Source organism: Mustela nigripes, chromosome 12 (assembly GCF_022355385.1).
Source record: "Mustela nigripes isolate SB6536 chromosome 12, MUSNIG.SB6536, whole genome shotgun sequence".
In the NCBI taxonomy this organism is placed as follows: domain Eukaryota; kingdom Metazoa; phylum Chordata; class Mammalia; order Carnivora; family Mustelidae; genus Mustela; species Mustela nigripes.
In genome coordinates, this window is record NC_081568.1 from 50,507,416 (window position 1) to 50,521,487 (window position 14,072).

General features: G+C 39.5%; 1 protein-coding gene across 1 annotated transcript in view; it reads right to left on the reverse strand.

Moving 5' to 3' along the window:
• Nucleotides 1-14,072, reverse strand: part of ATP10B (ATPase phospholipid transporting 10B (putative)) — a 169,716-nt gene that overhangs the window by 70,285 nt on the left and 85,359 nt on the right. The window contains exon 4 of the mRNA XM_059417295.1: nucleotides 12,632-12,836. Within this exon, the coding sequence (XP_059273278.1) occupies nucleotides 12,632-12,836 (205 nt within the window). The remainder of the gene's footprint in view (nucleotides 1-12,631; nucleotides 12,837-14,072) is intronic.

Sequence of the window (14,072 nt, forward strand, 5' to 3'; positions counted from 1 at the left end):
ATACAGCAAGGTGACTATGGTTAATAATATCGCATTGTATATTTGAAACTTGTTAAGAGAGATCTTAAAAGTTCTCATCACAAGAAAAAAAATTGTAACTGTGAGGTGATGGACGTAACTAGACTTACTGTGATTTCACAATATATACAAATATCAAATCACTGTTTCTATACCTAATACTAATATAATAAGTCAATTATATCTTAGTAAAAAAATAAGCAAACCCCAGTGCCTGGAAATCATCATTATTATAATCATCATGATCACCTCACCCTTCTTAATGGGAGTCAAACAAGGAAGCATGAAAAATCTAAACTACATCATGTTGTCAGGCTGACCTTTGATTTGCCTCCATTAAGTGCTTTTATTTGATTGTTTCTAAAAGACTTTTACATTTTATGAAAGTTGTTTCTTAGAGTCATTGGCTTGGTCTCATCCTTTTTTCTAGTATCTACATAAACATCTAGTTGGTTAGGCAGTCAAGGAATTTCTAGACCAGGGCATCTCAACTTTGGCACTACTGACATTTGGGGCTGGTTAATTCTTTGATTTTAGCAGCATTCCTGGCCTTTACCAACCTCATACCAGTAGCCCTCTCTTTCTGCCAGATGTCATAACCAAAAGTGTTTATAGACATTTCCTGGGGTAGAACCGAGAATTGCTCTAGAACCAATTTCAGACTAAGGAGATATAAAGTTGCTAAGATTGAGAACACACTGTATCCTATCTGTCCATCAGGAGAGGGCATGATAGCATTTTTTCCCTCTTTTCTTTTCTCTTCAATTGGAAAAAAAAGGTTAGATTTTATGACTGGGAGTTCCTAATGATTGAATGATGAGAAATCTGTATATCTCACTCTATCCTACATATACTATAGAAACTATTGTATAAACACGGTGGAGGTTTCCTTACAATATATGTACCATGCCAAGGTTAAAAATAAAAGGGGATTGATAATGAAAAGATATGAATTCATTGTCTAAAATCTAGTAGAAAATATTTAGAATATACCACAACTAATGAGAAATGCAAGGTATTATGTTTTCCAAGTGTATTTGCATTTTAAAGCAGGGTATCTTTGAAGGGTAGAGGTTAAGACACTACCTAAATTGGGACATTCTTTTGAGGAAATATATCTATATAGATCTATATATTTTGAGGAGATATCTATATAGATAATGATCTATATAGATATCTCCTCAAAAAATATGTATATATTTAATTTTTTTAAGCATTTAAGAAGTTTTTTTTTTGCCACCTCCTCTATGAAGTCCACCCGAATCCCCACAGACTGTTTCACCCCAACCAATGAGAATTTGTCCTTTTTATGTGCTTCCTTACCACACTACTTTTGCCTCCATTAACACTTCCTCTACTGCCAGCATCCTCTGATGCATCTCCCATAATACCTTGAGGCAACAGGCATACCATTAAGATTTGTTGAGAGAAGGTTAGTCCTGGAGAGGGTGGTGTGAGGAATGTATACATTGAAAGGTGATGGATGAGGAGATGAAGGAAGACCTCTCTGTAAGAGACCTCTCTGTAAAGACTGCCCAAAGCAATTAAGAAGAGCCCCAGGCACAAATTCTTAACTTTGATTCATAGGAATAAGGCTGCTTCTTATAAGGAAATTCTTTGGCTCAACTTAAAAAAAAAAAAAAAGTAGTTAAAGAAGTAGATCCCAACATTCCAACATGGGCCAAACTGGTCTCCAATTCATTCATTCCTTCATTCACTCACTCACTCATTCATTCACATATTCAAAAATTTAATTGAATTCCCATAATATATGAGCCACGGGGTAAAGTGAGAGAGAATCAGAAAGAATGGAGAGGTTTTTGACACAAATCAGTTACTGCAGTCATAAAACAACTCAAAGTTCTCAGTTTAGCCCAGGTGTGTCAATGGCAGTATCTGGGAAAGCAGAGGAAAGTGGGCCAAGTGCGAGTGTGAGATGACTCTCTGGAGTTAAGGTATCCACTGACTTATGACCCAGAATCAACAAGCTGCATCCTCTGAGGCCCATCAGGAAGGTCAAGATTTAACAAAGAGGCTGAAATATGGTCTAGTAACAGGAACGGGCCATTTCCCCTGCACTAGTCTCAATTTTTACTTTTCTAGGCCTATTTTCCTCTATTCTTCATAAATGAATTTCATGTTGATTCATAAATGTGATTACATATGTATGAATGATGTTTCCAAATTGTTTGTAGTGGGCAGTTGTTTTCTGGCTACCCGCCTTCCAGTCTACTCCCTTTTCATTAAAAGTCCTTTCACTTCCTTATGGGAAACTACCTCTCCTCCGTGGTTTGTAATCTCGATGGGACTCTACGTCAAGATGCCCTGCCCATTAGACTCTCCCAATGTGGGACTTTGACTTGAGGGGAATGACTCAAGGAAGAAAAAACAATGGAGATCATTAAGTAGTTGCTGCTCCCAATACTTGCCATTGCACTGAGGCTCCTGGTTCTTGTTTCTGAACCTGGTTTTCAGCTTTCCTTTGATTCTGTGAGCCACATGGTACGCTTCTCCCCCTCTACCCTACCTGCCCCTGCATTTTTGCAAGGTTACTATTTTGCTTAAGTTAGCTGGGATCATTTCTGTTTCCTGCAAATACAGAAGTCTAATCGAAACAGTGGCACGTCCCACGTGATATATCAGTCCCACAGATATATCTTGGCCTTAATGATTTTTATTTATTTGGTAAAATTGCAGTTCACAGAATGCTGTCCCTTATTGACCTGATTTTATTCACTCTTCCCAGCTCTCCTGTGAAGTGCTGAGGACAAGTCAGCCCCACTTTATTGGAGAGAAAATTGCGTGTTGCTTGTATTAAGTGGCTTGTCTAAGAGTACACAGCTCAAGAGCACCCAAGTTTGTCTGATTCTAAAGGTTACACATGTTCTTTGCTTGGCATTAGCATTTAATGCTGTCTGCCCAAAGGAAAACCCTCTTGGCCTTTCCTTTATCATGCTTTCTTTGTAGATTTTCCATATTGATAACTCTCTTAAACTTTCATTGCCAGGCCCAATAGGACCCATGTGTCCACCACAGACTGTAGCAATCTGTCTTGCTTGGACCAATTCTTAATATCCATGTCATTCACTTGGAACTTGTAATATCTTATGCTTCTAATTGCTAAATACCAAGCTATTTCTATAAGCCAGCTGGTAGATTACACATTGCAGCTTGTCTATAAATCCCTATACGCAGCAGGATGTTGTCCAGAGACAGCAGAAACATAAGTCTCATACATGGTTTTCTAATTTCTTTCTTAAAAAAAAAAAAAGATTTTATTTATTTGAGAAAGAGAGAGAGAGCACGAAAAAGGGGAGGGGCAGAGGGAGAGGGAGAAGCAGACTCCCACTGAGCAAGGAGCCTCATGCAGGGCCTGATCCCAGGACCTAAGATCATGACCCAAGCTGAAGGCAAATGCTTAACCCACTGAGCCACCCAGGCACCCCAGTTTTCTGATTTCTTTAGGAATTCTTGACATCAGTAAATTACAAATCCAAAGTCATGGTACCTTTTTGTTTTATTTTCTTAAGTAATGGACACTGAAAGGACAATTGCTTTCAGGTCGGAGGGCTTAGGCAGGGCAAGGTTATCAAAGATTTTTGATAGTCATAAAGGGTCTTTAAATTAAAAAAATAGGTGCCCATAGTCTTAAGTTCTTAGAGGAGAGAGGTACATTTTACATCACCTTGAAACCCCTCCATAGCTATGAGGAGATATTCAAGAAAGATTCTGTTAACTGGAAATCAGCTAAATTCCTTAAACACAGAATGCGCTTATTTATTGAGTTTTCACTTTGAGCCTGTGAAAAAGAAGTATTGAACCAGGGATTGCCAAATTTCTGTGCAGCTCTCATTCTGTTTCTACATGACCCCTAGGCTAGATGACTAGAAAAACCTGCCCATACCAGGGAGAGGATGACAAAGCAGAACTAGCTCATTTTTGGAGCATTCCTGTAGGTGGAGCAAGGTTTCAGGATACACAGACCACACCCCCCAGGTGGCTACCCAGGAGATACACTGCAGGCAACCTTAGGAGGATACTATTTTAAAGTTTTGCTTTTTTTTTTTTTTTTTTTAAAGCTTATTAGTTTGGATAATGCTAGAATCAAATGTTCTTCACGCCCTAGCTGCTAAGCCAAGTGACCAAGGTTTCCTTCCTGGCATACAAATTAGACAACCCTCTGATTTCTGAGAATTCCATCTGAAAACTAATGACAGTTACCAGCATTCGATAACCTTCCTGCTCCCAGTTGAGTCAGAGTTCTTTTCAAGATAACCGGCAACAGAGTGACTGGCAGTTACTTTCCTTTATGACTCTGGGTGAGGAGATGGTCTGCATAATGCAACCACCCTAGGTCTCCCTGTCTGCCCAAGAGATTCCCGCTAAAGTGCACAGATTGGGCTGCAGGATGGGGGATCCTATCTAAGGATTCCTTACAGTCTTGTGTGGACTTTATTCAAGTGGACAGATATTCTGATTCTTATTCAGGGCTAAGACGAAATTTAATCTTGAAATTGTGCTATGACATTTTCCAACCTCTAAGGCAGGGGTTTGGCATGCCAAGTGAATACTGGAAAAAGAATGACTTCTTCTGTCATTCTTAGAAGGAGCCAATTACTAATTATTTGTGGGAGTGTTTGTTAATCATTGTCTTTGTGATTCCCTGTTAGAGTATATAGTCACAGCCTGTATCTCCCCGGTTTAAATCTGAACCCCTAGTGCACACTACAGCACCTGACACAGAGGACCTAATCCATCAATATTTGGTGAATGAATGAGGGACTACATGACGTCTGAAACATGCCCACCAGATGGGCCGTGGTGCCTTCACAGGCCATTGCACAGACAGACCTTTTTTGCATGTCTTTTTCTGGCTATGGATAACTGAGACCAAAGAAAATGACATGAGGGCCAACGTTTTGTACCTTATGTTTCTGGCAAAAGAAGTCACAGAGAAGAGAGTATGAATTCCTACTTGAGAAACTTTTTATCCAGTTGTTCACAAAATATATGATCATAGTGCATCACCCCAATAAACAACACCAAAATGATCTGGTACAGTATCTGGCAATAAAAGGACCTCATCGGATACTGGTTGGAAAAGTGAATTCATTGAATGAACTACAGTGAGGCAGGCACAATGCTTGAGAGCGACAAAGGTGGTCGATGGGAGCACAGAGGGAGGAATGATTTACTCTGGGTACGTTACAGAGGATGCTGTGTAGGCATAGATAGGGCACATAGGTAAGTTAGATACATATAGCCCTGATTCATAATACGTATTTAGTGGACATTTATTGGTGAGCTGCTCAGAACCCTCCTGCTCCATAGGCTAATCTCGACCATCCAGTCCAAGTAGAGGATGCCACTCTCAGAATCCTTTGCCTCCAGCCAGAGTTAATTGGTTGGTGTAAGGATGGGTACACAGTATGAGCCAGGCCAATCAGTCCCTGTCTTTGGGATCCCTTTCAATTCAGACATCAGGAAAGTTTCCAGTCTTCTCTGGAGATGAAGCTGTGAGTGTTAGGTCTATATGTGAGAGATGAAAGCCAAACATGGCGAGAAACCCAGACAAGAAGCGAGGGTTGCACTGATGGATTCTAAATTTCTGGTTGACACTACCCTAAGGCCCATTTCACCTTATTTTCTTTCAGTAAATTCTCTTTCCGTCAAGGCTACTATGAATCAGAGTTCAGTCACATGCAATGAAGAGTCTTGCCTAATCCTTATAGTAGATTGGTATGGTTCTCCTTTGAGACATCAAATAGTTCCCACACTGGCCTGAAATATTCCCAATTATCTCTGGTGGTTATGACTGCGAAGGCCACTCTTCAAAAGTAAATATGTTCTCACGGTATATGGAGATAGTGGGGAGGAGGAAAAGTTTAAGCTATCATCTATTAACACTTTGCATGATTATATCTTTCACATAATGTAGCAGCAATTCCTCGTAAGGCCCTGAAGGGACAAAAATAGGAAAAGACTTTTTAATAGAAGTTTCCAAATACTGCTAAACACTGGGAAGGGGAGGGGATCTCCAATGTTTGTGTGTGTGTGTGTGTGTGTGTGTGTGTGTGTGGTGCTCATGCTCTAGAACAACTGGCCAAAAATAGGTCGGAGGGCTATCAAAAATAAAAGTAAGTTTTTTTGTAAGGTTATTTCCTTCCTGATCTAATTATTATTATTGCAAATAATTACAACCGAACTTGTATAGTTGCAGTATTTTCATATCTGTGAAAATTGTATTTACTTGAGAAATAAAATATACACATAAAAGGATCTAAGAATCCCTTCAGCAATGGGAAAAATAATCATGTACATCTGAACTGAGTTCCAATTTTGGCATAACACTGCATTCGTGGGGTAATCTTTGATAAGATTTAGTTTTTCTGCAATTGTTTCCTCATCTTGAAAATGTTACTAATCCCTTCCTTTTCTACTTCCAAGGATTGCTGTGAGTGTCAAATATCCAAGGGGACTGTGTAGTAAATAGGCTGTGTAGTACAGTGGCTAAGGACTTTGCCTAATGTGAGAGAAGGGTTTACATATTTCATATTGATGAGGTTGTGTAAAGACCTCTAGTACTGAATTTCAAGTATCAGCATAAATCTTGATTATTTAATCTTTAAAAAGTCCTAGTTGTGTCCATTATGGCATGGAAATAATGATCAATCCAATAGCTGTATATACCTCTGACATATCTTATTGTGATTTCTAAATCCTATTTTACATCGAAAGGGACTCGATCTATTAAGACTACAGGATCATGAAAAAGAGCTCAGAAGCCAACTCATAGGTCTCACCAGCTAAAAATGGGGTAATCAATAAAGATAACAACTGCACTGATTTGACACATGTCAGATCTGTTTAAATCCATCAGTGCACATTGATACTAAAAAAGACAAACTCACTGGTCACCTTTTGCAAGATGGGAGGGAATCAATTCATGCAACGGTGACATATACACTCCCACACACAAACCTAACCTGAATCAGATTTAGGCATGAGCTCTAACTGCTAATTTTTTTTTTTAAGATTTTATTTATTTTATTTGACAGAGTAGGCAGAGAGGCAAGCAGAGAGAGGGGGAGGAAGCAGGTTCCCTGGTGAGCAAAGAGCCCGATGCGGGGCTCGATCCCAGGACCCTGGGATCATGACCTGAGCCGAAGGCAGAGGCTTTAACCCACTGAGCCACCCAGGCGCCCCTCTAACTGCTAATTTATAGAAATATAATGAACAGGGAAACACATTTAAATGACACAGCTGGGAGTCAATGCTGATCAGCAAAATCCAGACTGTAGGAAATTTTACAGGACCAACAACCTGATTTATTCAGCAGCAAAAACTGAATATACAAGAAAAACAAAAAAAAGAAAGCTGAGCAGGGAACCCCTAGAGTAAAAGAGAAACTTATCTAGGTCTTTAGACTTACTTGGATTCTTATTCAAACAAACTGGAAAACACTGAACACTGACTTGAAAGCTGACAGCAAGAAATTAATGCTAATGTTTTAGCAGTGACAATGGTATCATTGCATGTTTTAAAAACCATATCCTTGAGAGATAGATTAATTAAAGTGTCTATATGTGGAATGCTGCAACACTGAAGTTTACTTCAAAATAATTTGCAGAGTGAAGAGAGTGAGGCTATAGATGAAACAAAATTGGCTATGGTGGTTGTTGAAATTGGGTGATGGGCACATTAAAAATTCATCATACTATTCTCCCTACATTTGAATGCACTTGAAAATATCCATAATAAAATGTTAAAGTAAGGGGTGCCTGGGTGGCTCAGTGGGTTAAGCCTCTGCTTTCGACTCAGGTCAAGATCTCAGCATCCTGGGATTGAGCCCCGCATTGAGCCCTGCATTGGGCTCTCTGCTTCCCCTCTCTCTCTGCCTGCCTCTCTGCCTACTTGTGATCTCTGTCTGCCAAAAAAATAAATAAAATCTTAAAAAAAAAAGAAAAAAATGTTAAAGTAAAATAATTCTGTCTGAGTTTAAATCCAAGCTCAGCTCACTGCTAGGAGGGTTACTTAACTGTTCTTGCCTCCTTTGTCAAGTGGGGATATTCAAAGTGCCTACCTCGCAGGGTTATTTATGGAGAGGAGAAAAATAATAGGTCTAAAACACTTAAGAGACCTGCCCATGGCACACAGTGTATGATCAATCAACTTATCTATTGATATTACTTATTATCATTATATATCGTGATGTAGATTTTATACTGAAGGAATTCTAGAAAATATGATCTCTGCTCAACATCAAGCAGTGGTCAATTGGTAGAAAGACTTTCATTCTTTTTTTTAAAGATTTATTTATTTATTTATTTATTTATTTATTTGATAGAGATCACAAGTAGGCAGAGAGGCAGGCAGAGAGAGAGGAAGGGAAGGCAGTCTCCCTGCTGAGCAGAGAGCCCTATGCGGGGCTCGATCCCAGGACCCTGAGATCATGACCCAAGCCGAAGGCAGAGGCTTAACCCACTGAGCCACCCAGGCGCCCCAAGACTATCATTCTTAAGGGAAACTTGCAACAGCCTACCATGGGCAGGTCTTATTACAAAATCCCCCAGGAAAGGATATTTTTTCCTCTGGCTCTCAGGGCAGGCAGGGTTGAGAGGATAGCTACCTTTTGCTTCTTTCTAGGTGTGTCATTACTGAAATGAGAGGGTGATTAAGGACTCCCTATCTTCCCTCAAGTCTTTCAGCAAAGTGCTCTGCTGCCTAAATATGTTAAAGTCAGTGCACACCTTCACTGTAGAAGATCTGAGCTCCCGTGGTCCTTCCTAACTGAGAAAATGGCTTAAAATCACTAACCTTCATGGAAGGCAAGCTAGTTAAAAGGGAAAGTCAATTAAAAATCTTTAATTTGGGCAATAAACAGATAAGCACAATTATTACATCAGTCGATGATGCCTTAAGCCAGAGTTTTCAATGGTCTGCTGTGCACGGCCGTCATGTGGGGGATCTTGTTAAACTGCAGATTCTGATTGAGTTTATGGTAGGGCCTGATATTCCACATTTTTAACAAGCTCCCAGTGGACAACGAAGAGGCTCACCCACATATCATACTCGCCATGGTAAGCACTTGGCTGGCCACTAGGAAATGATCTGACACTCAGTTTAGTAGGACTTAGGGTTCAGTGATTTGGATAATAGACAGCCAGGAATATCTTTCATCTGAAATATTAATTGGAAGAATTCATTTCTGATTCTTTGGCTTTGGTATTTTCTATTTACCAAAATAAAGGCACATACTTCTTTTCACATACTCTTTTCTATTAAATGCCTCCTACTCATCTTGGAAATCCTTTTAAGAAGAGATTTTGGGTATCAGAAGGTATCAAAGAGAGAATGGTATAATTTAATTCTCTAATAAAGTCTCCTGACCTGCTCAGAAGACCTAAGATTTAGCATAAGCCTAATTTTGGATTCCTTCTCTTTCCTCAGCAGTGGGATGTGGGAATAAATATTTTAAGAACAGGTCAATAATTTTGTGAATTCAAAGATCACCCAGCATGATAAAATTCTAAATTGAAAAAAAAAAAGTTGGCCTTGTCCAACTTGAATTCTAAGAAAAGGATTTTGAAAGCGACTCTTTGGCAACCTTGAGAATGATGTGACTTGTCACAGGAGAAAAATATTTTTGAGAAGCTCTTTTATGTTTATGATTTCATTTGAACCTATATAGGAAAGGGAAGGATGAATTGCCTAGGTCCTTCTCTGTTTACTGTTCAGCTACTGTGATCATGCATGCTCCACAATCCATGTTAGTTTTCCTCCCAAATTTTCATGGGAATGCTAAAATTATTGTGCCAAAAAATAGTTCTGAAAACTCAGGGTTAAAGAAAGTTTAAAAGATCTGTTGACTGCAGATCTTCTTAGAGACCTTGCTATGTTGATGTACATTGGACCCTCTAAGAGGGGTCCACAGGACAGTTTTTCCAATCAGATTTGACAATGAAACTTGTTTTCTAAGAACTATCTCTTGAGATAAGCATTGGCACACTCTGTCTTGAGAAATGCTGATCTAGGGGAGCTGGGACAAAGTTTGCTTATCAACTCTAAATTAACAAAATATAATAATCTCTCATCATCTTCAAGATGGTAAAAATGGGTATGGGTGTAAAGATGCGGTGGGAAGTTTCTATAAATCTCTGTTAGTAGAAACCCTTTTGGCAAGGTGAAGGTTTTATAGTCATTAAGGGTTAGAGGGAAAACTAAGAAATGCTTTTTAAAAAAAATTTATTTTTTTACTACTTATTTTTTAAGATATCAAACTTCCCAACAAACCATATCTGTAGGTGCTCAAAATCTTCTCTGAGACAATAGTGAAATATTCTACTTCTATTCCTCAGTTTTCATCTGTAAAATGAGGATAGTAATATCTACTTCATAGGGTGGTTGCAGGGACTAAAAGAGACAATGTATGGAAAAGCACAGGCACATCTAAGAAGCATGGAGATGGTAGTTCTGTTCTTTTTATTAAAAGTGGTTTTTTGTGAGTGCTTGAGGTGACACCTCCCCTTTGTCATACAGGTCTTCAAAAAAGCTGGTATATGGTAGGCTCATGGCATGATCATATGGGAGAGCATTTAAAAATATGCATGCCCGACCCCTACTCAGTTCTAGAGAGCCATAATGTAGTGATAATGGGGAAGAATGCATATATATTTTTAAAATTTTCTTCCTGTGGTGAAGATGGTACATCTTGAACACCTGTAAGATATTTGGACCAAATCCCTAAATTGTGATCCTACGTCTCCTGCAGTAGTCCTCGAGTATGTTCTGTGGAACAAAAGTTCTCTGTGGTGAAATGGTTAGAGATGCTACATACCAGTCTCCATCCTCTCCCCTCCTTGAGCTTTCTTAAATTACCTGAGATGTCAGGCAGTACTCTGTGAGATTTTGCAACATATATTTATCCTGCAACTCTCCATGTCTGTCCAACACATTTGAGAAATGCTATAGTAAAGAGTTAGAAGAGAATTCTACTTATGTTCAGAGATCTTTTCACGCTGACATAAGGGAGAAGCAAGGTAGCAAAGGGCAGCCCAAATTCCTCCTTCTTAGAGAGCTGTCTGAGGCTACTTTTTAATTTTTAAATTCTAATTATTTATTTATTTATTTAAAAGAGTTTATTTATTTGTTTGAGAGAGACAGAGAGAGACCAATGGAAAGACTGAACCTGCAAAATAGCAAGAAAAAGCAGATGGCAGCAAAGTGGTCACGGTGGTTTCCATGCCCAGGGTAGTAAATACAGCTGAGGTAGCAGTAACAGACCATTTATTATGGGCCTACTATGCACCAAACCTTACATTTTGTTCCTTACTTTCTTCATCTCCTCTGAATTTCAGAGCAGAACTAGGGAAGAACTATGTAGAGGTCAGAGAACAGGTTTCTGTGGACTGAATCAATCATACCAAAGAGATTTTTCAAGAACTGCTCATCAGGTGCTTGGAGAGAGGCAAAGTGAGGTATGACAAGTTGTCACAGTTGTCAAGTTGTCATTGAAACTTCTCTCAAAAAGTTTCCATCTGGATAACTGAACTCTTTCAAGAGAATCTCTGAGGAATGAAGCACTTGCCTTCTTTCCCCTAAATCCCGGACTCATCTAATTTCTCTCCCACCAAAGGCTGACAGAGTGAAGAAACTGATAGAATTTTATTCTTTTCCACAGGCAGAAGAAGGTTCTAGATTAAAAACCAACCCTTCCAAGAGGAATTCTAATTGAAAATTGGAATATCACATCTAGTTTCAATTTATCAACACATATTGCCTCTGAACACCACTGACATTTACTGCTAGCTATTTACAGGCTTCTTACTATGTGTATACCTTTATGCTAAATAATTCCTATACATGTCCTTTAGTCTTCAGAATCATCCTATGGAGAAGGACTATTTTTGTACCCATTTCCCTGATGAGGGAATAAGGATGTGAGAGAGTAGTAACTTGCTTGAGGTGAGAATACTAATAAATGGTTGGGTTGAACTTTGAGTTCAGTTCTGTCAGCCTCCAGAGCCTGGGCTCTTAACCACCAAACAGTTGTAACTTCCTTATGATGTCTATGGTAATGTAAGTATATGGGCATTAGCTAAAAGTGATGATGATCATTCCCTATTTCTCAAGGAGATAAGGTAAGATGTACACAAGTGGAAAAATAGTTAGCAATACCTTCCTGTAGCTTATACTGGAGTCAAAGTAGTTCTGGAGAAGATTCAAAGAGGAAGTGATTGAGGGAGTGGAGCTGGGGAGGATGGGCAAGGACTGCATAAGCATGGAAAAGTGAGTTAGTCCTAAAGGTAACTGAAGAGATATTAGACTCTTCAGAGCACAGAACACAGTTTCCTTAATAGAGTGTGACCCCACGTAGGAATTCTGAGGCTTTCAGGAAGTTAGTCAACTTTCCTAAGACTATTTCCCCATCTGTGATAAAGGGATAATAGCCACCAAGAGGCTTGCTGGGAAGATTAAGTATAGCTAAGTGTTTGGGAAAAGGAGGCATCCCCTACTCTTTCCTCTAGCTATCAGACTAAGTTCAATTTCCCAGTAGAGTTGGCTTGCTTCTCCCCTTTGACCTCATGTATTAAGATGTTAGAAAGAGCCTTACCTGCTGTGAGAAGCCCTTCACAACACGTCTTTGTTTGAGGTTTGTTTCTCCATCCAGGTTGGCAGTTTCCAGGTGGCAGATCCCACTGGGGTCTGAGGAAAAGAGGAGGAGTATGTCTGCTGGGATGATCTCGTTGCATTTCATTTGGATGAAGTCTCCCACACGCACATCCTTCCAGCATTTCTGAACGTAGCTCCGCTCTTTTCTTGGGTAGAAGAACAATAGTGAGTTTTAAGATTCTCTAGAGAATTAATAAGTGAAGGGAGGAAGGCCTGGCCTGTGCCTAAATATCCCTCAAGCAGCCTGTCACAAGATTGTTTGGTGTTCTACCTTGCCCCAAATAACCACCGTCATAACTCTCTAGAAAGGCTAAGTATGGTCTAAAGAATCCCACTAATAGAAGATCTGTCCTCATGAGCCTTTAGAGTTTTGATTGACTGTTGGCTGTAGACTAGGTACTATGCTCAGCCTTGCTTCCTAGCAGAAGAAAAAAAATTAAAGGAGAAGGTGATTACATAGTCATATTACTTTAGTACTCTTGATAGACATCATTTTCCAGAATAGCCAGTTATCACTGTAGAAAGCAGGGTTGCAAGGAAAGGTTGTTCAGGAAAGAGTGTTTCTGATTAGGAAAGTGGACATAGGAAAGTGAGGATATAAACCATTATGTAGAAAGATCTGGGATGATGCTGAAATGGAAAACTCTGGGCAGTCAGGGAGTTAGAAAGATAGCACCAGAAGTTTGACGGGATGGGACTCATGGTAATCATAGAACCAGAGGGTTAAAGAAATCCCAGGAAATTATGAACTTTCTCTTCCCACCCCATTTATCAAGCTCAGATATGAGTGGCAGCAATAATCACAAATGTAGCAGCATATCTACTGTGCCAAGTACTAGTGATAGTTAATATTGTCTTTATTTGTATAATAGCTTACTGAAATGAATATTATTAGGCCCAGTTCACACATGAGGAAATCGAAGGTCAAAGAAAAACTTCCCAAGGACTTAACAACAATATCTGAAACCCAAGCCCAGATCCAAGTTGGCACCCAGCCCCACAGTTTTCAATGCTTGGAGATCCTACCTTCTCAAAAGTATTCCCCTCTTTCCTCAGGTCTCTGGTGGTCTCAGCTTTTGCACCATCAGCAATAGGACTCCCTACTACCCAAGCCAAGACATTCCATTTCAAGGAGCTCTCGTCTTAGAAAGTCCTCCTTCTATTTAGCCAAATACTGAACTAGTTCTGCTCTCTTGGGTAATCTATTCCATCTTCTACCATTTTGTAAATATTTTATCAGGTATTTCTGGGAGCCTTTTGGATTTGCCAAGTCAAATTTAATTCTCCAAGTGCCCTTCATGACTCCTGTATGACAGTTTCAAGGCCTGTCCTGAAAGTGTGGGCTGTTTTGTCTAGGGCTGTATTTGGAAATGTTCCTCTTT